Source organism: Centroberyx gerrardi, chromosome 1 (genome assembly GCF_048128805.1).
Source record: "Centroberyx gerrardi isolate f3 chromosome 1, fCenGer3.hap1.cur.20231027, whole genome shotgun sequence".
Lineage (NCBI taxonomy): Eukaryota > Metazoa > Chordata > Actinopteri > Beryciformes > Berycidae > Centroberyx > Centroberyx gerrardi.
The window spans coordinates 27888167-27913924 of NC_135997.1; the positions used below are offsets into that span (position 1 = coordinate 27888167).

At 44.2% G+C, this 25758-nt stretch overlaps 1 protein-coding gene across 1 annotated transcript in view; it reads right to left on the reverse strand.

The window, feature by feature from the left end:
- Window positions 1-4882: 4882 nt before the first annotated feature.
- The window catches only part of LOC139910150 (collagen and calcium-binding EGF domain-containing protein 1-like), a 33822-nt gene continuing 12946 nt past the window's right edge, over window positions 4883-25758 (reverse strand). The window contains exons 3-11 of the mRNA XM_071897371.2: window positions 11864-11916; window positions 10324-10458; window positions 9257-9394; window positions 8696-8829; window positions 7967-8081; window positions 7261-7400; window positions 6845-6880; window positions 5813-5848; window positions 4883-5104 (exon numbers count right to left, since the gene is read on the reverse strand). Coding sequence (XP_071753472.1) covers window positions 4916-5104; window positions 5813-5848; window positions 6845-6880; window positions 7261-7400; window positions 7967-8081; window positions 8696-8829; window positions 9257-9394; window positions 10324-10458; window positions 11864-11916 — 976 coding nt within the window. The 3' untranslated portion in view covers window positions 4883-4915. The remainder of the gene's footprint in view (window positions 5105-5812; window positions 5849-6844; window positions 6881-7260; window positions 7401-7966; window positions 8082-8695; window positions 8830-9256; window positions 9395-10323; window positions 10459-11863; window positions 11917-25758) is intronic.

Below are 25758 nucleotides of genomic sequence, written 5' to 3' on the forward strand. Positions count from 1 at the left end.
TGCTGTACTTCCTGGGTTTCTAGTGGCTGGAATGAAGAGTGCTGGTTGGTGGAGGGCCATCGGTATTTTGCTGGAATGTCCAGTGCCCCATTCCTGACTCAGTAGCTGCAGTTGGCAAGCCTGTGGCCTCACTGCCTGATATCACTGCCTTCTGCCACAGTGTATATACATGCCTCTGCTTCTTGTCTTATGGATGGGCCACTGGCCTAAATAAGAAGCAGTGAAAGTGGTTGCTGACTGGGATGACTGCAACTGCCGTCCCCTAACAACAACGGCCACAACGGAAAACAGGCTTGTTAGCTTTGCTGCTGCTTCTTTGTTGCTGTATTCATCCTAGATATTTTTGTGTAAAAGGGAGAATGGGAAGCCCACCCCATTTTTAGTATGTTTATTCAGCTAGGAGGAAAATAGAAAGGAAGACACAGGAGAGAAATCTCTGGTGTGATTTGATCCTAGGCCAGTGGGGGAATACACTGATTCCAAGCGGGAGACTTTACCACTCGGTCATCTCTTGGAACATCCTAGATATGTTTAAAGGATAATGTCTGTGATATGGGCTACTTGTAGGTGGCAGGGTCGCTAGAGTTTGTATCTCAAAGTTCACAGGTTGGATCCCCACAACAGCCAAACAGCCGAAGTGCGCTTGACCAAGAAACTGAACCCCTATCTTTGAATTATCAAATAACATCAATCACTGAGAAGAAGATCCAATACATGAACTTCAGTAGATCTGTCGTCATCAGTGAAGAGAGTCAGTCATCACTACCAGTGGATGTCAGTGCTACCCGCCTACCTGTTGTTTCCTCATTTTATGTGCATTTTCTAGAGTGACACATCAGTGTTTCAAATGGCAGCAGAAAGCCATAGTGACGGAGCAAAAAAGGAGCACATTATTATTGCATTTCTGAATCTAATTATGCACTCAAATGCACAACTGCACTAACTCTAACCACAAAAACACACACGTACACTCTCCCTCACACATAGACACAAACACACACACACACTCCCAGACGCATGCACACATACACACAGGCACACACACTCTCATAAATGAGAGTTTACACGCACAAGCACACACACAGAAAGGCCAAAACGACTCACAGTGACAGTGCTGTGTCGTGCATGAGATGTATTTATGGATGGCCGTGGTGTGTCAGTAAGGAAATTCCTCTCATACTAGGAAACATCTGGCACAATTTTATCTGTTGTATCTTCATTCTCATCTAAAGATGCCAGCAAATAGTTTGGCCTGGGTGGCGACAACACAACTCTCCTCACATCCAACAACAATGCAGCCTGACATCCTAACAGTCTGGACGAAAATGCTTTTGAAATGTTATGTAATTGTGTGGATTGTCTGACTGTATTAAGAGTTCCAAAATGCTATATATCCATTTTGGGGAGGACAAAAAACGTCATCATTCAATATCTCTACAAATATAGAAGATCCAGGCTGGAAAAATGTTATCAATTTGTCAACCAAGGATTTATTGTTACCTATTTTCAAAGTATCATTGTTTGAGTCATTCATTTTGTGATTAGTAAGCATGACTTTGCAAATGGTGGATACCTAATTCTGGAGTAACGCTCTTTGTGTAATAACTAATTTATAATCACTTCAATGCATATATTCACGTGAATAAGATAACAAAACACATCTAACATGAATATAAGATGCCTTTATAGGCTGAATGAATTCATGTGAATTCATAGTATACATTATAGTAAGTGGTATCAAATTGATGTAAGTTATGAAGGTTGGGCCTTTTAAAGACAAAAAAAAGCATAAATGAATGCTTTTCTGAAAGTATGATTGAGTTTTGTTCTTATTGGCAGTTGTTTGCCTTATTATGATTACCGACTGCCGTTCACAGCTTACCCTCCTTTTTATTTATCACTGTCTGGTGGCATGTGAACTTTTTGCTTCACTATGCACTCTGTTGACCCTCCCTCTGCTGCCCCCTACAGGCTGAGAGGAAAGCTTCCAATTGCATGACAAGTGGTGAAGGAAATGAGATAATCTCTTTCACCCTCTCTCCTTTCTCTCACTGACATAGTTCTTAAATTGTTTCATGTTGTTTTTCCTGATCCCGGTTGCCTAGCGACGTCTGTACTGTGAGCAGTGGCCGCACGGCAGGGGGCGGAGCTGTTAGGTGAGAAGCCTGTCAAGTGTGACACACATACACACTCACACACACACACACAGATATGTAGACACGCATATATACACAAACACACGTAGATGCATGCATGTACAAAGGCATGCATGTACACACACACACACACATACAGACACAAGCACATGCATGCACAAATACATGCATGCACATACACACAAATATAAATGGAGACAGATGGGTAGACACACAGATACACATACTAGTACGCACACACATACACAAGCATGCACAAACGCATGTACCCGTGCACGCACACACACACACACACACACACAGAACCCCACTTAGGAAGCGCAGTAGGAGAACTGAGGAGTGTTCATCAGGATCAAAGACAGCAAAAGGCCAGACGGCGTGAACCCGACCAGCAGATCAAACAAGTGCCGTGTTATTTTTCAGACAGGACGCACTCTGGACTCAACCGTGTGGATTCTCCTCGGCGGTGGGTGCGAGTCCAGACAGGCCACCTCTGAGAGCCTGTGGTCTATAATTATCCCTCCAGCTGTTTATACCCAGGCATCTGACCTCCGACCTCTGACACTTACACCTCTCATAATGACACTCAGCCACGCTATGCTTCAACAGACACTGCTGGGGACACGTAATGTGTGGAGGCATGCGTTTTACACATAAATGCTATGGTGATTTACTTTTTTCCCCATAACTTACGTGTTAGGGAAACTATGAATATCTGTGGATGGTAATTATACGAAGACGCGTGCTGTGAAAACTCGCCGTGGCTCCGGCTGCCTCACCTGGTTTGTATTCACAGCAGAAGAGATAGTGAGAGAGTCAATTGTCGAGTGATTATCTGTGACTTAGCGCCCTCTGCTGGTGATGAGGCTTCACCCCAGGAGGCAGGAGCGCCAATTAAGATGTTATTTAAGAGCAGGAACACAGGGAGGTTAGAAAAGTGGGATTTTTTTCACCTTTATTCATCCAGGGAACATCTACTGCTTTTTTCCTGCACTGCCGTACTCCACATTCATACAGTTTCACACATTCACACTGGGAGCTGTCGAGTAGAAACACAGTCTTCTATTGTTGGTCGCTGAGCAGCTCCACTGGATCAACTGGGGGTTTCAGTGCCTTGCAGCTGAAGAGGGAGGAGAGAGTGTTACTCACTCACTTTCCCCACTCACATCTTCCCAGCTGGTCTGGGGCTTGCAGTCACAAACCTCTTGTTCAAATTAAGAGATGAGTAACACTCTTCCCTCCCTCTTCTACCGTCAAAGGTCCCTTGAGCAAGGCACTGAACCTCCAACTGATCCAGTGGAGCCGCCCGGCAGCCAACACTATTAGAGTGTGGTAGTACTGGTCAGCTCCCAGGTGTAAGTGTGAGAATGTGTGTAACCCTCCCTCCTCCAGAAACTGTTCCCCCAGGCTGTAATTAAGAATATGTTCACAGTCAACGTGCCTGGTTAAATATGGATTAAAAAAGTGATTGTAACTGGCTACTGGGGGATCTTCGTCACCTTCTTCACCACCTTCTTTGCCAACAGCTGGCCCCTCGCATAGCATAAATCCATTTTCCCCTTTTTATTAGAAGTTCTGATTGTCTACACCCTTGGTTTTTGAGATTTAATACTGCGTATCATTTTTGACCAGCAGATGTTTGCGGGCCCTTCAGTCTACACATCTTTCCTTAATCAAGACTGAGACTGGTTTGTCCATGCATACACACGCACAGGGACACGCAATCAGCTGTTTTAGACGCCCTATACATAGAAAGCAGGAAAGGAGTTGTCTGATAGCCCACACAACACAGGCTGGCTATTTTTAAACTGAAATATCCTTCTGGCAATTTAGAGCTCAAAGTCAAAAGATTCAGAACATCTTCCTTAGATTATATTCAGAAGAGCATATTGCTGCAGATGCAGAAAAACCGCTCAACTTAAATTTTGGTGTCTTTTTTTTTTTGGTTCTTACTTGAAATAAAAGTTCACAGAATGATGATGGGAAGAGTGACTATCATGACCCTTGAGTCTTCGAAACATGTGAAAACCCCCCTTTGTACAATTTCAAAAATACATCAGGCATCAATAAGAAAATAAGCATTCCTCTTTTCGTTCCTGAAGTTTATACAGATTTGTGTTTTTGTCCTACGACATCGGTATTGTCCATGAATGAGTGTCTGAGGAGAGCTCAGACTTCAGGGCGGTGTACTGCAGACAGGTGCAGCGGAGGCTCAGAACTCGGGTCCAGGGTCTTTTGTCTGGACCAGGGGCCCCGCAGGCAAACTGTCAGCGGCAGCAGAGCTTCCACAGACAGACTCGGGGACAGGAAGAGATGCAGACGATAAAGTCCGTCGTTTGAAGTGGTTCAGCTCAGAGGCACAGCACGGAGACCCAGACATACAGGCACAACACACTGCATCGTCCCCTCCCCGTGTCCTGCACGCACATCCCTCTCATCCCTCGCTCAGACCCACGGCAGAGGAAACGAGGCGGCAAGACAGTGCTTGCAGTGGTTAAGAGAGTCTGTGGTTCAGGTTTTTTGTTTTTTTTCCACCATACCCTCCCCCTCTCCATCTCCTTTTTTCTCTCTGTTTTACTGTCCGTGGCAGTCTAGAGAGTGCAATCAAGTCTCCTCGCACTGCTCATCCCAGCTGTGAGGTTTGGAGGTGTTAGCATTTTGACAACATTCCTTAATTGAGGAAGAAAAAAAGAGTCGGTCTGTCTTTGCTCTGAACAAGCGGGTTTGAGAGACAGTTGCTATGAGCGCGAGGTCGAAGGTCAGGAGTTGAGCATGAGATCTCCTTGTCCGGAGCCCCAGTCCACAAAATCCGCTTCCCCGCTGGAGTGGGGCGGGCTGTCCAGAGAGATGCCCCGCCTCTCCCCAAACACCTTCTCCTGCAGTTCGATTATGTCATTGCGGATGTCGGCCATCATGAGTAAAAGGAAGTCGAAGGAGCCGGGTGGTCCCTGGGGAGAGATGGGAAATGGAGTCATTGATAACGATGGCCTGGCATGTCCTCTGCATTGTGTTTGACAGTCAGTAAACAAGGCGTGAAGCCAGCTTACACAGTTTGTACAATTAGGACCACGCTCCTGTATAAATTAGGCTGATCTGGTGTATTCAGGTGAAAGCTACGAACCCTTATTGATTTTGCCCCCCATTATATCCACTTGAAACATGAAAATAAGATAAGATGAACACTATTGATCCAGGAGGGGAGACTGGATCACTGCAGCAGCAAAGAAGATGATTTAAATAAAAATTAAATAATTAAAACATAGTGAAGGTTAAAGATGCAGCTCTGTATGCAAATACAGAGCTGAAATTGGCTCGAACAAATTGTAACCACATTGACTATTGACAGATTTACAGATGACAAATTTACATTCCAATGCCAGGGTGTAAATGCAATGTGCATTGTTGGCTATTCACATTATCAGAGTTACAGAGCATATGTGCAAATGTATATTGTTAGCCATTTACTTCATTTAATGAAGGGAAAATGCAGATGAAGGGGAGGAGAGAGATTAAAGAAGACTTTAAGCCGTGTGACAACTGACACATAGATTGTGCAAAAGGGGGTGTACCTCAATATTAGGAAGGTGTATTTTCATTGGACACATTTATTTCTTTAAAAATGTAAATATATATATTTAATGGATACATAGACTTACAGGTGGACCTCTGGGACCTGGAGCTCCTCTGTCACCCTGTAGATGAGAAACAACCCAGATAAACTCAATTTCAACAGACACATAGCTTCCCAAGAGCCAAAACTACATAGAGAGTTTAGCATCAGGCATAGACAACCGGACCTGGGTCAAAGTATTTGCAAATAATTTTTTAGGGTTTATTTTAGCCAGCTTAGGCACCAGATGGGTGGGATATATTCCCACGTAGGACTTTAAACTGTAACAGGTTGAGGTTCATTCACTCAATGACAGATGTCTAATAGCAACATGGACACTAGATGGCGACGGTGTAGCTCAGTTGTAGCCTACAAAGTGTCTATTGTCAATATGAAGTGATAAGGTAATGCTGTGAATGGTAAATTGTAGTTCATAGCTTTTAAAACTTTGCAGGATAGCAGTTTACAGGGGCTACATGCATGCAACACACACACACACACACACACACACACACACACACACACACACACACACACACAGTGTAACGTGGGGAGTAGTTTTGTAACCTACGCCCCAAACTGTTAAACAATACACTGAGTAAAGTACGAAATGGGCCTAAATATCTCAATAACAAACAAAGATAAAAACAAAATATGCTCATAGCTATTAACTCCTATCTAGGCAAAAATGGCATTGCACCCAATTATTCCAGCATTAATGAAGAATTACTACTTTGGAGGTTGGTGACACTCATAGCAAAGCATCTTAATAATTTTGAACCTATTAACATCAACTTGTCCTAAGTCAAGATGTAGATGTAGATATGGTTTTACAAAGCAGTTTGAAATACTTTTTCTAAGTAACTTTAGTTAACAGAACTACTGTATATTTCTCTTGAGGGTGGCTTTGCTGAAGTTCAGCTTCTTCTGATATGTAATAACTGGCAGCTTGCAAAACTGTACTTTCAAAATAGCTTCCCAACACTGCGCACACACACCCACACACACACGCACACACACACACACACACACAAGCATTTACAACACACACAGGGAAAAGACATGTAATAGTAATAACCTTTAATCCATCTCTTCCTGGTGCCCCTGGAGGTCCCTGCATGAATGATAAGACACAAAGACAAGAATTAGAAAATTTTGCATGGCACTCTGTTCAACATGAGACCTGAGGGCTGAAGTCGATTGAGCAACCTTTGGTGGGAGACTTAGGAAATTAACATTTTAGGCATTTAGCCGAGGAGGTAAGGGTTCAGAGCCTTGATAAACACTGGCTGATGTGGTTATACTGTAGTTCCTCTGAGCACCAGGCTACCTGCTACTTGCAGTCAGAGCATCCGTGTCCTGCTTAATGGAATACACCATGTTTTTGGGAGACTGATTCATTGGTCAACTTCCTGTCAAGAAAGCCACCAGGCCATAAAGAGATGGTTTCCCTGGGAATTGAACACTACACTATGGAACCAAGGTTATTCTTACCACCGCCCCCCTGCGGCCTCTTTTGATGTGCCTTAGATCGGGCTCTGGGCCCATGGGTCCCATGTCTCCCCGTGGGCCCTGAGGGCCAGGCGGGCCCCTCTCCCCTGGGTCCCCGCTCTCGCCCGGCTCTCCTGGGTGTCCTGGGGAGGACAGGGGGATAAAGAGGTAAAGAAATGGTGCAAAATTGGATAGTAATCGGCAGCAAAGTATCATACTGCAATGCCATAATAGAAAGCAGAGAGCAATAATGATTCTGTGATCCTAAGCTCCTCAGGCAAAAACCCGGTCACCTTTAGTTTTAAGCTTTGGTTTTGGAACTGATTGTCGGTCCAATGTCTAGGCTTAAGATTAAAGGTGACCGGGTTTTTGGAAAAAGCTGCCTGAGCCTGAAGATTTTTAGAGACTACCTTTGGACACTGAAGAAAGGCGTCTGGCCCGAAACGTCCATATGCATGCAAAAAATAAATATACATGAAGGAGTGCTATCCTAGTCTAGTCTATTCCAGTTTGTCTATATAGCCCTTGATCACAAGCAGAAAACAACAAATCTATGAATAAATGTATGTTCTTTGCAAGATCAATATGCGGTTGTCGTTGAGGAAGGAGAAAGCATCAATCATTAACTTTCCCTGCGCAAATATCTGCAGCCAGTGGTGGATTTGACTTTTGTCTGTAACCTTACAAGTATCTCCACCCCCCACGTTACCTGGGACCCCAGGGGCTCCTGGAGGGCCGGGTGGGCCGAGAAGAGAGGTGCTATCAGGACTTTTCCCCGCTCTCCCCTGAGATGGCTTATTGCTGCTGTTGGCCAGGCCAGGCACCTACAAACCACACAGAGGCAGAGCTAAGTGGAATAAAACAGGGAAAAGCAAGGTAGCAGGGATCATCGCCCCCCCACTCTTTGATTCCCATCCAAACCACTGTTTTAGATGACCGGCCAACCAAATCTAAACATCTATTTTGTATTTCTGTTAGTCCGCCATGATGTTGACCCTGCTGACCTTTGGCAGCTTCTGCTGTCAGCAGACTGTAAAATCCTAATAGGCATAAAGTAACTGGCTCCATCCCCAAAAGTAACTGTTTACATGGAACGGTCTGGTAACTAACTCACTGAGACACACTAGAGTTTTGTTTTACAATACACTAACATGGTTCTCCTATATGATGTTCAAGAAGAATTGTCTTCTTTGCAATGTCTTGTTTGTAATGTGCAGACTTTGATTAATTATTATTTGCAAATAATCATTAGCGTTTGTTATAAACTGCTGCAAGTACCAGATGGGCGGCATCTATCACACCAGGATTAAGATAGTCAAGTAAGTTGTAAATCACACAAAAGCACATTAAATTGACTTTCAAGTACTTTCAAAAACTGTGATGGTCTAAACCTAATGGTGCTCACGTGTGTTTACCCTCTCAACAGTAGACACTGTACCTGGTTAGGTGACTGTGTGCTGCCCAGCCGTAGTTTAAGCTGCAGCAGACTGTTTCTCATGTTAACAAAATCCTGACAGGTGAAGGAGCAGGAACCAGCGCTCATCAGCGTGTCCGACTTCCCCGACGAACTCACTGCGAGACAAAACATACATCAGAAAATATTCTAGCAGGCAGTCGGCTGCAGTTCCTCATGTGTCCCATGTGCTATTTGGTAGAATAACATGCTGTTTGGTGGACGCTTTTGGTCCAAAGCATCTTACAGCACCATGAGTGCTTACATTTTTAAGATGGGTGGCCCCAGTGGGAATCACCCCCCTAACTCTAACAGTGTCAGTACCAAGCTGTAACATTTGAGCTACCCAAAGCTCTCCAAAGCTCATAATTTATTTCATGCATCTCATTCTCTTCAGTATAACTCCCTCATGGTGCCCTGGACCACCGCACTACTGGACACTGATTCTGATTTCTGATAGTCTTGTCAAGTCTTCTGATAGTCAGTCATTTATCCAAACTATAAAACTCAATCGGCCTTATAGTGACCTATAATGCAGAAACTCACAGTTGTGTCTGGGGATGCAGGAGCGCTGGTCTGGCGCCAGCATGTAGCCACTGCGACAGCGACACAGGAAGCTGCCCACTGTGTTCACACACTCATGGTCACACACACTGCTGCTCGACGGCTCACACTCATCGATGTCTGTGTGTATGTGAGTGTGTGTGTGTGAGAGAGAGATACTGATTACCAAAGAGAAAACAATCAATGAAAGTTTGGAGATCACTATAAAGAAAGCGCCATTCATGCAATGAGAGAAAGAGAGAAAATGAGAGACGCTGTGTGCTTTGTGTAACATTTTGACATCAATAAGTAATTGCCACATTAATTGTGAGGCATTATGTATAATTACCATAACCAAACAAGACTATTACTGAGAACACTGGCAGCCACTATCGGCCTCTACTGCATTTTACACTGTGGGCCACCAGGTTGGATTTCAGTGGAAATCTGCTGGGTTACTTCATGGGAAAAAGGAAAATTGCTTTATGGCACAAAACAGGAAGAGGACGCTGGTCTTCCAGCACAAACAGCAATAAAGCTTTAAGAGTTTCTGGCAATGGCAGATGGTGGAACGAATGAAAGGCCGATGGAAAAATCACTTCCAGAGAAGAGAAAACCTTTGATTGAAAATCCTCTTTGTAACACAAAAACAGAGTTTATGGGCAATGTGGTCTTAATTTTGAGAAACACTAGCACTAACAATAACAATGGCATGAGATAGAGGCTACCAATTGTCTCAACCATGGTCTTATTTGTTTACGGAAATTATACCAATGTATCACAATTAACTTGACAATGATATATTGATGTATAAAAATGCTACAAGTAGCAATGTTTGAACAGCATAAATATACTGTAGAACACATTACAATTCACCAAAGCACTCATAAATTGCACTTTACTTACTCATATAAATGATAAAACACATAAAAATGAGACAAAAAGCAGATGTGCTGAACACCCGCACATCTCATGCATTGCACACATAGACACACATTAAGTAAAGCATAAACTCGACATGATAGGCAACAGCGTTGAACTGCGAGGAAATGAGCAGTTAGTGGACCGACCCAGGCAGTAAGGAGACTTGTGGCTGCGGTGTCTCTCCCGGTCAAAGCGATAGCCGGGGTAACATGTGCAGACAACCCGTCCAAAGTTGTCGGTACACTGCTGCTCACAGGGAGACCCGGCACACACATCCACGCCTACAGAGAGAGAGCAGACACTGAGTACATGGATGGAGTATGTTAAATACACTATCATCACTTTGTCTGAAAACTAACACTACTACCTATTTCTTTAAGTAGTTAGAGCTGATTGGTCGATTCCAGACAAGCCTAGTGTCTCCGTAGATACAATCTCTAGGGAAACGGCATACTAACATAATTCAGATTTTTTTACTGTTATTACTTCACACCGCCAAGTACCAAAATCACCAGAAATCTTAGGAATTGCCACATCCTAGGATACTCCTCCTTTCATTATCCAGGAATGGGATTTCCTGAGCACAAATCAAAACTCTTTTTCAGCACCACATTCATACAGTTATCCACATCCACATCTGGGAGCTGCCCAGTACAACCACAGTCTTCTGCTGTTAGCCACTGAGCAGCTCCACTGGACTGACTGGGCTTTAAGTGCCTTGCTCAAGTGCTTCTCAAAGGTAGTTGATGAGGGAGGGACAATGTCACTCACTCACATTCTCATCCAGATTTTCCAAGCTGGTCTGGGGATTTGAAGCCTACTTCTCTAACCTTTAGACTACTGTCAGCACCACTGCTAGCAACTGCCAACTAGCATTATCCAGTTAAACAACTATCAACATGTCAATCTTAAGTCATAATGGAACATCAAAATATAGCACACAACGGTGTGGTCCACATTTGATTCATGATTCACTTTTCAAAGTTTAAAGCCAGTGGAGAACCATAAGCTCCACTGGCTTTAAACTTCAAAAAGCTAGTACATCCAAAATGCCTATTATTTAGGCAGTATGACTTTTCAGCTACAACCATAGACAGCATGTTGACTCATGTAACTGGTGATCCATCCCTATTGAAACACATAGCACTTTAACAGGACATTATGCTCAAGGGGAAAGGGCGTCCTCTAGTGGCTGATGTGATTCACTGTGAGTCTATGGAGGGAAACAGTCCAGGTACTGTCACTTGGGAGTCACTAAACTTCTGTTTGTTATTTCTGTTCATTATTGCTCCTCATCAGGTTAGGGTTATATGCATGACCAAGCTCCAGAACAAAATATGGCTGCTGGTCTGTGCCAAAAACGTGGAGTATTTAGACCTGTAACAGTTTTTTCCTTGGTCTTATGCCATCTTGATGTTTTCTACTATGCATTGCAGTTTGCAAGTTAGCTGACATCATTCCTCAAACATGATTACACTTGACCAAAGTAGACTAAAAATATCAGCACTGTCTGGACTTCTTTGGTGGTCCAAATTGAATATTGTAGAGTGCCAAACTCTATCTTAGGCAGCCTGGTCCAATCTATAAACTGCTGTTATGAGGGAAATGATATTGGAGGTGATGTTCAATAAAAGTAGGTGTATCAGTTAAGCCAAGCTTAGAGGATAGTATGTATGGTTTACCTACCTTCAGGTATGCACTGGCCCATCACAAACCTGAAGCCTTCACAGCATTTCCTCCTGAAAAAAAACAAAAACAGGACAGACCGTAGCATCAGTTGCTTTTATTTCTGCCAGTTTTTATATCATATCAGCAGGGTGAGCCGTCCCTTTAGCTTATTCTTATTGAGGTCGATGGTGGGGGTTGGAAATGATTGGGTGTGATATTGCGGATTAGGTGTAAACTGAAGGATGGGTGCAATATCAGGGCAGGGAAGGTGCAGTGTAGATAGGAATAGGTGCGATCGGGTGTGGAGGGTGGTGGTTCTGGGATGCCAGAATTTACTGTTGAGCCTTCTGGAGGTGTTGTGGGCCCAATTCAATAAAACAGAGATGTGACATGCCGTCATCCTGTGTGATTCAAACTGGCTTCAACACAGGTGATGAAATGATTTCCCACATGTTTCACCTTACACTTATACACCATTTCTGCTGTATGTGACGCAGACAGACACACGGGAACAGGGAGAGTTCAACCAAATCATTTTTTATTCGTTAAATTGTTTTATGCATGTTCCTTTTCTGGGTCACAGTCACTATGTAAATACTCGACAGCTTCTTGAAAAACATCTCAGCAGGTTGTCATCCCAGCGGCTTGAGAATCTATTACATTAACTTCATTTTTCGACTACTTGAACATTTTCACTTGTGGGGCTGGTAACAATTTGGTGGATGCAGTGTCTGGTATCTTTGAAATACAACATTGTGCAATGAATATTAGGCAACAGTTTTTCCCCAAATGGATTTATAGTGCTTGGGAATAAAACTCTTTCTACCATCACACAACACAACCACATGTTACAGACATTACAGTTGGAAAAACAGAGAGGAAATGGCTCAGAAACTGGAGCAGCCACAGAGCCACGCAACAAATATCACACACACACACACACACACACACACACACACACACACACACACACACACGCACGCACACACACACAAACACACATATACCAAGCATGAACGAGGAAGAAAAAGGGGCAGCAACGCACAGCTCCTGTCCTGAAAACTCCACGCTGTTGTCGGAGGGAATTTAGCATGCCGCTTCGTTCACGGCCCCCTGAAGACGACAAGTTGCTTTTATTCTCCTCCAACCTCCATGCAATGTAACCCTAAATCACTCTGAGATCCCCCTCTCTGCCCCCCTCCTTCTCCTGAATGAAAAATAACCTATAAAATGGCGAGGCCAGCCCAAGCCTGATGAAATCCAGATGAGAGCAGCTTTAATCTGCTGCCTGTGGCTGGGGGTGTTGAGAGGGATGGATAGGGCCGGGGATGGGGCCGAGGTGGAGATGGCAGGGGGACTACTGGGGTCCTGCGGGGTGTTAGGGCCAATCAAACGCCACCGTTAGATCAATCAGAGTCGGCTTCCCACCGCGCTGCTGCGGGGGCTTCGGGGGCTTCGGGCTAGCGCCACAGTCTGCCGGAGCAACGCTCCTGCAACCCCAGACACAACTGGGAGTTTCTGCATTGTAAGCCAATTTAGTATTCTAACCTTCATTTATTTGACTTAATATCTCCAAAGATGATTAGAGACAAAATCAGAATCACTTTAAATTCCAAGTAGAAAAAAAAGCATACATTTGCCCAAACAGCTTGTGCAGCACAGTCCATTTTTTGTAGCCAAACTATTGCCCTGTGAGTCCAAAAGTCCAGTATTTACCTCATTATCTCCTGTATTTTTTCCTCACTGACAATGCTCTGGTTCTGGCTACTGTAGGGTTTTCGACTGACATGGAAGTGAGTAGATAATGACTGAATTTTCGTTTTGGGGTGAACTATTCCTTTAAGGACTATAATCAATCAACCAACCAACCAATTAATCAATCAATCAATCAATCAATCAGTCAGTCAGTCAGTCAATCACTCACTCACTCAATCAGTCATCCAAGGTGGGATAATGCAGTGCAGATGCAAGTCTGTGCTGAGGATAGACAGACAGCTGAATATATATGTAGAGTTACTCTCCATAGCATGTCTTGCACTGTCTGTCTATACAGTATGTGAGGTCCTGTTGTCCTTGTCATGTGTGTCTGTGTGATGTGAAACTGTATACACAAATGTATTGTACTGCAATTAAAGTCACTCTGATTTGGATGTGACAACCTCCTAGAGACTGTAAATATTTTTAAGCAGATGACCCAGAAATTGACATTAGGTAATTTCTCTGACCTTGACATAGGGCTACACAAAAACTGTGCATTTGTCTTAACTATCCTAACATTTGGGATTGCCTAAAGGGTAATAATTTTATCTCTCAGGAGGACAGAATTCGACAGAATATGGAAATTCTGTTGAATTCAGAAAGCTGCCCTGTTAAGCTGGGCAGTAACAGCTAATTGTCAAGCAATGATGTGCTTACATGTGCTTCTATACACTCCAAAAGTGTTAATTGCAAAATAACAATAGGACCTCATTACCTTTTAGTCATTTTCAGTTTGATTAGGTTTTTTGAAGGGACCTGTTGTTAATTCCTGGCAGCCCAAGACAAATTCATTGCACTTGGTGATTAAAGTGATTCTGAGTCTGATGAAATGAAGAGATGCAATCAATAAGTGAGTTAATAAACCAAGGGGCTTTAACCAACAGCAAGATGGCAAAAAAAAAGTAACCAGCAAGAACCAATACAGTGGAGAATAGCAGAGTAAGAATAAGATCCAAGATCCACAGACAAGTTGAAGCTCATCTCTCGATAATAGAGAGACAGATTTTGGGAAAGCATGCTTCTGCAAACATCAATAGGCAGCCTGTCAGTCACTAATGCAGCACCCTCCCATGGGTGTTTCTGATGGACGAGACAGGGGAGACAAGGGTGTTCAGTGTCTGGCTAAGCAGATGCGGGGAGAGGGAGACGTGACCCGTGTGTTTTTGTGTGTTGGACAGAGAGGAAACGGGGAATCAGAACAGGCCCGGTCAACATGTCCTCTAAACACAGTCCATTACACTCAGTGGATTCTGTCTCTGCTTTGAGTGGAAACGTTTAACCACAAGGTCACTGACTGTGTGTGTGTGTGTGTGTGTGTGTGGGTGAGTGAGTGAGCATGTGTGTACACTATCATACTTAGAAGTTTGTCTGATGGTAATGCAAGCATGTTCCTGCCTGCATTTAATTTGTGTGTGTGTGTGTGTGTTAGACTTACACCAATATATGCAACATCTTGATTGGATTTCACACATCAATATGTTTGTATTACTATTATTATAATTATTAATATTAATGTTAATATTAATGAATGGAAAGTTTTAGTGTCCTACAGTCTAAATTTCCACTCTGACAAGCGTAAAATTCTGGGGGTTATAATGGAGTTTTTGGAACTTGTAATTTTTTGAAAATGTTTTGGCATAAAAATAGTCACATTAAAGACATGGAATATCAGCACAAAATATCGGCTATCAGCAGCTTTGATCCAAAATATATTGGTATCAGCCTTCAAAAACCCATAACCTAGGGTGTGTACATGTCTGTGAGAATGTGTGTACGTGTGTGTGTGTGTGTGTGTGTGTGTGTGTGCGTGTGTGTGTGTGTGTGCGTGTGTCTGTGTGAGGCCTGGGATACCATCCAGTAATTGGGCACAGCCTTTTAATGTCAGTCAGGGTTTATTAGTGAGAGCGATCCATGATGCTGGCAAGCTCCCTCTCCTCTCCTTTTTCATGTCCTCTCTGTGCACTTTACTTCACTCTCACACTGCGAAGAGACTGTGATTTGAAACATGCCGATTTCTATCCGTGCCATTCTATTTGCTTCTTGTTTCCTAGTGCATACTCTGTAGGTTCACTGGTTGTTGACATAATCTCTCTCTCTCTCTCTCTCTCTCTTGCCTCAGACTGACATATTGTTGGCCTCATGTTGCCCTCTGTCCATGAAACCTGATGAGGTGTCCATCTTTTCCATCTTTATTTGATTCGGAGGAATATTACTCTGTCCTCACGAGACTTCCTGAGGCCTGGAAAACCATCCACAGCTCATCAGCCAGGATTGCTCAAAGCCCTTAACAGCCGCTTTCACGCAGCAGGGCCAAACAGAACTCAGTGCAGCCAGAGTTAACCTGAAAGGATCAAAAGCACTTTTTGAAGTGTTTGTCATATTCTTAACTGATCCCACCAGGGGGAAATCCTCTTTTCACCCTCTGGTTGGAGTGCAGGGTCTAGCTAGCACAGCCTGGGGTTAAGTAGCAGATACGGTCACACAGGGAATCGACTTCTGTCCCTCTGGATGCGGGGCAACCTCACTAACCAATAGGCCACCCTGCCCCCCCATTCTGCCAAAATGATGGTGTAATCCAAAAAAATCATTGGCAACAAGCAGCAAAAAGATTCCCACAGATTTTTGGTGGGAAAAACTGAGTGAGATAAAATTGAGTCAAGCCTATGGAGGCCATGTCCACCCCTGAAATCTGATTGGTCATCCCTGGTGCCACCTCCAGCATGTCAGATCCACTCCAAACTGAGTCTGCGTCCCATCTTGAGCATCCTGATGACACCAGCACTTCAGCCCTGTTCATCCTCTACTGTGGGCTTTGGGCACCAGCCTTCTCCCATCAGCCCCTAGCGTCGGTGGTGGCTGACCCAGCAGCCACCTGCCCAGCGAGGGGTGCAGGAAGGCCCGCATACGACCCCACTCCGCTGCCGCTGCCGCTGCCAAGATCAGCACGGCACCACTGGAAGAAACACCAAGACAGGATCCAGAGGCAGCGCTGGGCCTGGATCACTTTACACTGAAGATTATGTACTTTAGCGAGGGGTTCTCCTTCCAGGGGGGGGAACGCTCGCTGTTATGGTTTCCCATCCAGCGTTGCCGTGATTTATTTGTGCGTTCGCAGGCAGGAATGCGCTACAAAGACAGGATATTCATTATAGCACCCCCAGAAATCCCTCTAGCCTACCCCCCACCCCACCGGCAACCCCCATCCCGGACAGCGCAGGGGTCCTGAGAGCAGGGCACAGTATAGGATGATGCTTTCCATAGACGGTCCTAAAGTCACTCTGCATTATGAGTCCCATTCACATTGCAGAATGTTGTTCCCCCCAGTCTGTAGGTCGAGTTTCTAGATTTGAGGGAGATTACGATGACAGGCAACAGTATTAGTCTCTTGGAAGTGAGTCACATCTCCTGTGTGCGGCCTCAGACTCTGCACAGACAGGGGGTGACCTCCGGGGGGGGATGTTATGACGACGGGGGAGGAAACGCAACGAGTAGGAAACGAGGGAGGAGGACGAAGACGGGAGGAGCAGGAGGAGGAGGATGGCAAACAGAAAGAGATGAAGGTTGTTGTCAGCTGAAGGTTGTTCCTCCTGGGACTGTGGAGGGAGGAACACAGGAAGAGGAGCTCAGTGGAGGTTAATGGCCTCTTGACACCCCGGGACAGGAGACCGACCGTGTGTGTGTGTGTGTGCGCGAGACTTTTTTTTAACGAATATTTGTATGTTACAACCTTTTTCTGGTTATATTGTAACAACAAACAAATAGAAATTCCATTTCTATTTGTATAGAAATGGAATTGAACGCTGTCCAAGCTGCATGTTCACTATTTACATGCCATTTCTTTATGTATCAAATGTCATGCTTACCCATCTGTAAGCCACGCATGCTTCTCCGTGACGTTGTTGCTGATACATGTGATCTGTATTCATCAAGTATAATTGATTTATTTGCACAGCACCCCTCGCAATCACAAGCATTTCAGAAAGTTGGCTGGGTATCTTGGGTATGATGGTCTGATGAAGGATTATGCCGAAACATATTAGTATGATGTGGCCATCAATAAAAATGTGGTATAACTGAGGCCAAGTCTTGGCTTGTTTTTTGTGAGTTTTCTGGCGGGCTGCCATGTCCATTTTTTCACGGATTCTTTTGGGAGTCATTGGACGGTAAGCTCATTTCAGAATGGAGTTGATGTGGTTTTGTCTTCTCAAGTTGTTACTCATTTGCTGTTATTGCTATAATTTGTGATTGTGATTTTTTATGAGTTTATGTGTTATGTCCATAAGTCACTTATGTTTTTTTAATCCCCTGTGCAAATAGATTTAGCCTATTTTATATTATCTAATTACTAATTCACTTCTCCACCCACTTGGCTCACAAACCCCTGAAATGAAGCAATCGCTACTTGCGATTCCTTGTTTGTGGTGTAAGTAAACAGAAAAGCACTAAATGATTTTTGAATGAAATGAAATGATTTTTCACTTAATATTACTTGGTTGAAGACTTGCAGCCAAATTTTTTTTTTTCACAGAAAAAAAGTCTGTGAACGAAATGGTAATAAATTATTTTTCAGAATCCATAAATCTCGCAAAAATCGTCTCACATCCCCCTGTTTTGTTTGCACAAATGAATAAAACTAAAAACTAAAACTAAAGGTGTTGAACTTGAGCCTCGACCCGCCAGCTTCCATACAAAGGTGTGAAGGTGTTGCGTAAAGCCGTATGTACAGCTCCAGGTGTTAGTGTAGAAATGTGTGTGTGTGTGTACATTTTAAGCTTGTGTGAGTATACATATGTGAAGGTGTTAGTGTGGCGAGCGTGAGCGCCTCCTCTCTGTGTTTATTTACTCTGCCAGCCCACTTCCAGGGCCCCGGCCTCAGGGGAAACATCAGAGCTCGGCCTAACAGAGGGAGCTTTGACTGGGAGCCCAGGAGGTCTGAGCCACTTCCACCAGTTCCCCCAACACACCGGCCTGCGCTCCTCCTCTCCTCCCTCCGCTCTCTTCCCCCTCATCTTTCCACCATTTCTCTTCCCATTCTCCCATCATTCACCCTTTAACTGTTCTTGCCTTCTACAGCATAATGGTTCTAGGGTCACAGGAATATTTTGATATGGCCGTTGCCTGGGTACAGGGGCACTGACCTCATACTCCTTACTGTTGGTTGCTTGTTGGGGATTTAGCAACTGGAGCTGTTTCTACTGTTGTGGTCACTCTAAAGTCGTGATAAGAGTGTCTAATGTAAATGCCCTCCCTCTCTCCTCCATCCATCAACCCCCTACTGCCTCTGTCCTGACAGCTAATGAGTCCTCATGGTTTCACTTTCAGACACTCAACGTTTAATCTACATTACTCAAAGAAGCTGGCTGAGAGCCACTTAATGTTGCAACATTTTCCTCTTACTCCGTCTCCCACTTTCTATTCTTTTCATGTCTTTTTCCTCTGTTTTGTTCTGAGATGTATTCCCCCATGGGGATCTTATCAACAATCTTATCATCACAACCTCTTAGCCCTCCTTCTTGGGCCAGTGATGAGTTTAAAATATCTCAAAATCTTATTTAATATGAATAAAAACTCTGGCTGAGATAAATTATTCATATTTCTTAGTGCTTTGCCATGAGAGGGGTTTGCATCATTTGTGGGGAACGACAGTTTTGCTGTTGCACTTGTGTCAAGAAAAGCAAGAGTTTAAAGACCGAATTTCAACACTGAAGACTGGTTGGGATGAACATGTCTTGCTGTCTGCGGCTCTCCCAGCGGTCTCTGGCCCCTCTGACCCCATCCAGGCTCAGTGTCACTGCAGGAATGTGGCATCTCTGACCCTCTGAGCCGCTCTCTGTGACAGACACACATGTGATCTGCTCCAGCCAAGTCTACTGGGATGTGCAGATCGGAGAACGTGTGGGGAAAGAGAGAGGGAGAGACAGATGGACAAGCTATGTTTCCATGCAACTTCTGAAATGTTGTAAAAATATAAAATGCAAATTAGGCCGGTTTCCATCAGCTGGGTTGAGGTGAATAAATGGGCTCCCTGAACGCAGAACAGAGCTCTGCCAGAAAACATACGCACCAGAAAAATAAAGTCTTTCAAGTAACTGTTTAGCATTGGGCAAGTTGTTATTGTTCTTTCATGTCAGCTAACATAGGCCATATTTCATGCTGTCTGAGGACCAAAACAAAGAAATGCACTTGGCGATATGCTAATATACCAACTAATGGCCATGGGAGCACGTCCAAGTCTTCTAGGAGGTCGGACAGATACTTTACAGACAACATTTCAGCGTCTGTAATGGCTGTAATGTTTCAGACCAAGGACGACTTTGGTCTACTTATCAGTCCACTGATACCAGTTGTTGTTGCCTCCTACCTACATTGTGGGAATATCTGGGATGCCCGTGGAAAGATCTCACATCACTATTTACTTGACAAATGTGTTTTCATCCTGTTTCATTGCATAATTCCTTTATCAACAACAGGAAATTGCACATAAAGAGAGAAAGAGAAGACAATCACGGGTCAGACGGGCAGATGGAGAAAGGAAACGAGAGAGAGAGGGAATACTCTGCCTAAAGTAATGATTATTTGTACTTGGATGCTGAATTGAATGAGCTGAATTAAGAGGGAGAGAGTAACAGAAAGAGAAAGAGAGTGATGGAGGGTCAGATTCAGAGGAAAGGAGAGGGGGATAAACAGGGGCCAAAGTGGGATGAGTGTAAGAGCCAGATAATGGTGAATGAGAGCAGCTAAGCAGTGAGGTCAGGCTAACGACAGATCCCTCATAATGATGTGTCTGTGAGCGTTTTCATGCCAGGCAGGAAAGGATGCAATAAAAGCCGTTTTAGGGAGGACCTTTTACTAAGAATCCCACTGCAGGCTGTAACCGAGGCTCAAGGCAGCTCAGGGTAATGGACTGATAAGACCAGGACGGTCCTCCAAATCTCCCAAGTGGCCTTGTAACAGCCTTGATGCCGGAAAATCCCCAAGGTGCTGAGAGATTTAGGACCGCTTGCGGTTGTAACTCCTCAACTGTAACACTCCACACTTCCTTTATTCTCGGGCATATGCGCCCTGCTGGGCTTATGTACTTCAAACAATACCGCTGACAACAATGCCACCCCGTGCCTGTATTCAATTGGTGTGTGATTTGTTTTGTGGAGGTATTGACAGTGACAGCGCAGCCATAAATGGGCAGAAAAGAGCTAATCCAGAGCAGATTGTACATGAAACACCAGAGAGAGATAAAAAAAAACACAGGCATTGTGTTTGTCCAGAGGGCCGTTCAGGTGTGCGCTAATCAGAAAAAGATGGAAGATGATTACTGGAGCTTTTGGGGAGGTCCAACTCTACTCTACGGCCCTACGAAAACAATTATACCTCCATTAAACACAGGAAGCGTAACTCAAAGGCCTCGTAAAAAGCTTTCTCGGAGAAAATGAAGACAGAGGACAGCGGTGAGCGCTTCTAAGTGTAATGAAGCAGCGCTGCGGCACAACTCGGAGCGGAGCAGCATCGCCAAGAGAGTCTTGTGTCAACTCCAAGTGTGAGAAAAATGAACAGGTTACTTTTCCCACAGCTTAGGGCGCGTTGATCGCCGTCCAAAGTACACTGAGCGAAAATGCCGAAGGGGGGAAAAAAAGAGTGATAGTTTGAACAGGACGTCCCAGCGGACTTCTGGATGCAATGCAAACAATCTGTGGAGGATCGCGTTTTAGCCCCAATGTGCTGCCCTGATGTGCGAGTCGGCTATTTGCTTTCCACTTGGCAAGAGCGGAGGTTTCTCCGAGCCTTTTCACGGTCTGAGCTTACAAGCTGGTTGAAAAGGCGAGATATTACTTTGTCCACTGTGTTGATGATGAGGGCTCGGCTGAAGACAGGGCTGTCAGAGCCTTGCTGAAATGCACTCTGGGTGATTGCAGACGACTGCCGTTAGTGGGGCATCAATCAACAGAACACACACACACATACACACATATATCGATATACACACATATGCATATCAAGTGTAGTCACACTCGATACCACCAGACATCGACAGACAAAGTATGATAGAATACACATGCACTCGTATGCACATACACACACACGCACGCACACACACACACACATACATTTACAAACATGATAGTGTGAGAAATGATTGTGTTCGTGTGTGTTCCTGCACACGCACTACACACACACACACACACACACACACACACACGTGCACATGCAAACTCATATACATATATACACACATGGACATACAAACCTACGCACGCTCACATACACACATACATGGTGAAATGTAGGGGACACACTCAATACAACCATACATCTACAGCCATCATTTGATAGTGCACACATGTGCCTGTGCGCACACACACACACACACCCAGACAGAGGCATCTGGTCCTCGTTACCTCTGCTAAGCCTGCTGTTTCAGACCTAAATCAAATCACTCAGTCCATTCTTCAGTCGGGGGTTTCCTGCTGTCTGACATGACTGGTTTTAGCACCTAATTTCTCTGTTTATTATTGATCAATTTTCTGTATTCAACCCTTCACTGGATGACAGGCCACCAGGGCTTACTGGTGACACGTGTGATGTATGAATCATATTGCCATTGTCTGATAATAACCACATAAACTAACAGCATGTTTTTCAGGAAGGAAGAAGAGATCGCTTATATTTTCACACTGATTCTCATGTATCTTTGTGATTATACAGCAGGGTTTTTAACAGCTTTCAACGGGGTTATGAAACTCACTCAACACATAGATCACCATGTAAACTTTCAGTTTGAGTAAGAAAAACTAAAACACCAAAATTGCAGTTGCGTGGCTTTTCCACGACAGTAGCGATATAGTGGCTTGTTTTATAGCTTGTAAGTGGGACCTCTGACTGCAGATCCCAGCAGGCCGAGCGTTCAACCCTGCAGTCTGGTAGCCACACACCAACACACAACACACAGTATCTGAAGGAACACATGTGGACATACCTGCACACACACACACACACACTTAGCCATAAGCATGCACACGCTTGCGAGTATGCACCTGCATATATGCATAGATCACACACACACACACACACACACACGCACACATACACACACAAGCCTGTTTCTCATCACCTGCTATAGGAAGCAGCCTTCTGTCTTTCCAACCAGATACAGATGAATAGGACTTCACTGATGTGATACATTCTCTGTCTCTCTCTCTGTCTCCCTCTGTCTCTCTCTCTTCCTCTCTCTTCCTCTCTCTCTCTCTCTCTCTCTCCCTTTCTCTCTCTCTCTCTCTCTCTCTCTCTCTCTCTCCCTCTCTTTTCAATTCAATTCAATCTACTTTACTGGCATGCATGTTAGATGACTAGTATAGCCAAAGCATCTAAATACAATTGAATGAAAATAATAACAAGGCAACAGTAAACATGTCTCCCCATGTATAATGCAGACCCACTCTGGGCCTATCCGTAATCAGTCACCCGTAGTTGTAGCACCCCTCCTTGGGCCAATCAGTGTAATTTTGAAGTGGTGAGATACATAATTTCCCCAAATTTGGTCAAAATCTGATAAGCAGTGCTGGAGATATCACACGTGAAAAACAAATGAGCAACAAATGAGGGGATTGAGAGTGGATTCATAGCCCTCCCACTCCGATCAAATTAAGTCAAATTAAACTATTAAGAACTATATTTTTGTTGTATGATATAGACTACTGGCCCAGGACAGATGGAGACCGACCCAAACCCCCCCTCCTATTTCATCATGGGGGACAACAACTAATAACTACTACATAACAATAAATTTCATTAAAATAAATAAAATGTATTACCAGGTTAATGAAGGATCCGGGTTGCTGTGTATTCAGTATTTCTGTGTGTGTGGAGTTTTTTTCCCCCACAACGCAGCCGAGGGCATCACAAGGCAAATTCAGGTCAGGCAGTCAGTTATCTGTCGCTTAGTGAGATGATGCGCTTTGTTAGATGGCCTCTAGAGGGCGTCTGTGTGGTCAGGCGCATTGTTGGCGCATTGCTATCTTGAGGCAGCAGAAAGCGATTGCACCATTGACCAACAAAAACCTGGTCTAAAGTCTGGCGCTGTATTTTCCTGCTATTTAAAGGGCGCATTATTCAGATAGTAAGATGCGTCTCTCTCTCTCTCTCTCTCTCTCTCTCTCTCTCAAACACACACACACACACGTTACCATGCAAAATAGAAAAATAGGATCATCTACTATGAAAATTTGCACTTTACTTCGTTCCTGACATGTATTTTGTTGCCAATTTGCCATCATGCAATGCCAAATGCGCAACGTACATATCCCGTTAACCATCATCACACATTGCCAATTGCTAAATACGCAACCTACAACCAAGAAAAACAACACAGCAAATAGCCATGTAAAAAGCACAGCCCAACAAAAAGTCATGAAAATAAACTGCAAAGGCATCTTACCTTCACCCAACGCACAACATAGGCCTACCCGACGCACACACACATCGCCATCGCACACGAGCAGATCCGTTTCCTCAGCAGAAAACCGTTCGTTTCTCCAACTTGCCGAATCTGCCATTTAAATAGCAATGCGCCAAGGTGCAAGCGCGCCTGGCTCTTAAAGGGAATGGGAGATGACACTCTGATTGGTTGAGTTCATGTTATGCCCAAAACACACCTATGATTAATTAAGGGACTTAGTACAGCCCCTTTGCGCCTTGCGCCTTACTTTGCGCCCACATTGTGTGTCGTTTAACTAGCAATTTGGATTTGGACACGCCCTAAATGCACTTGCGCCATGCGCCATACGCCATGGATCGTTTAAATAGGGCCCATCATGTTTGTCATTTGGAGATGCACAGACAGCAGACCAGCAGCATTGAACTCAATCCACAGAGTCTCCTGGTGTGAAAACAAAAGTGAAACTTAACATTCCACAAGTTGCTCCAAACTCGCCTGTGTTAGTAACAGATTTGTAAACAGTAACACATCTTCTGCTGCCCTACAAACTTTAACGGTGCGTAAAGTTATTATCTTGTGGTATTTAAGTAATTTAAATTAGTGGAATTAGGTAATCTAACTGTGTCGCAGTGCTTGAGTGCATAGAATTGAACACACGCCGTGGGTCTGTACAGGATCTGTGCTTGTTTTTTATAAACAGAAAAAAGTCCAACAGAAAGATTCCAATAATGCATCCAAGGTGGTAAAAAGAAATGATTCTCTCAGGCTGGATATAGAAAGAACAAATCAGTGTAATGTATAACAATATAACATTCTATATACCATATATATCTTTTATCTTCGCCCTCTGTCCTGTCTATCTGAACTTGGCTGTCTGTCTGATCTCCCACAGTGAGTTCGGTTGCTGTGGGAGAGGAGAACATCCTGTGTGTGTGTGTGTGCGTGTGTGTGTGTGTGTGTGTGTGTACGTCAGACCATACACACGGCAGCCAGGTGGACTTAACAGCACTATTACAGATGGGGAAAGTGTGTGTGTGTGTGTGTATGTGTCATGTTCTGTATTTCATCTTATCTGGCATCAATTCACCAGTACAAATTCCTGGTGCATGCAAATATACTTGGGGAAATAAAATGACTGATGTTTCTGATTCAATGAGGAAAATATATGAGAAAAAGAGAGAAAGAGAGAGAGAGATATGTAGGAATGGATGGAGATGAGACGGGCAGAAAGGAGGGAGAGGAGTGAGAGCGAGATAGATCAAAAGAGAAAGCGAGAAAGAGTACATGAGAGAGAGAGGGAGAAATGGATGGAGAAAGAAAAGAATGAGAGGAGAGAGAGAGAGAGAGGGAAAGTGAGAGCGAGGACAGTGAATGTCACGTCGATATCGGCTGAGCGGAGCTGCTGATCTGCTGCTGAACCTCTCAATCACCGACGCGGCGTCCCACCACATCCACTCATCTAGGTGGGAAGCCAATTACAGCAGAGAAAAAAACTATCAGCAGCTTTCCTCCCTGCTCTGATTTCCCCTTCCTGCTCTTTTTATAGAGCTTTACGTGGTTTTCCAGGCAGATCCCCCACTGAGGGGAACGCTCGGCCTGCCAGGACGCAGCTTTATTTCATTTGGATCAAAAAAAAACTAAAAAAACTCCACTTCCAAAGTTTCTCCCACATTTCCTTTCCTTTCCTTCCCTTTCCTTTCCTTTCGTGTCCTCCATCTCCCACCTT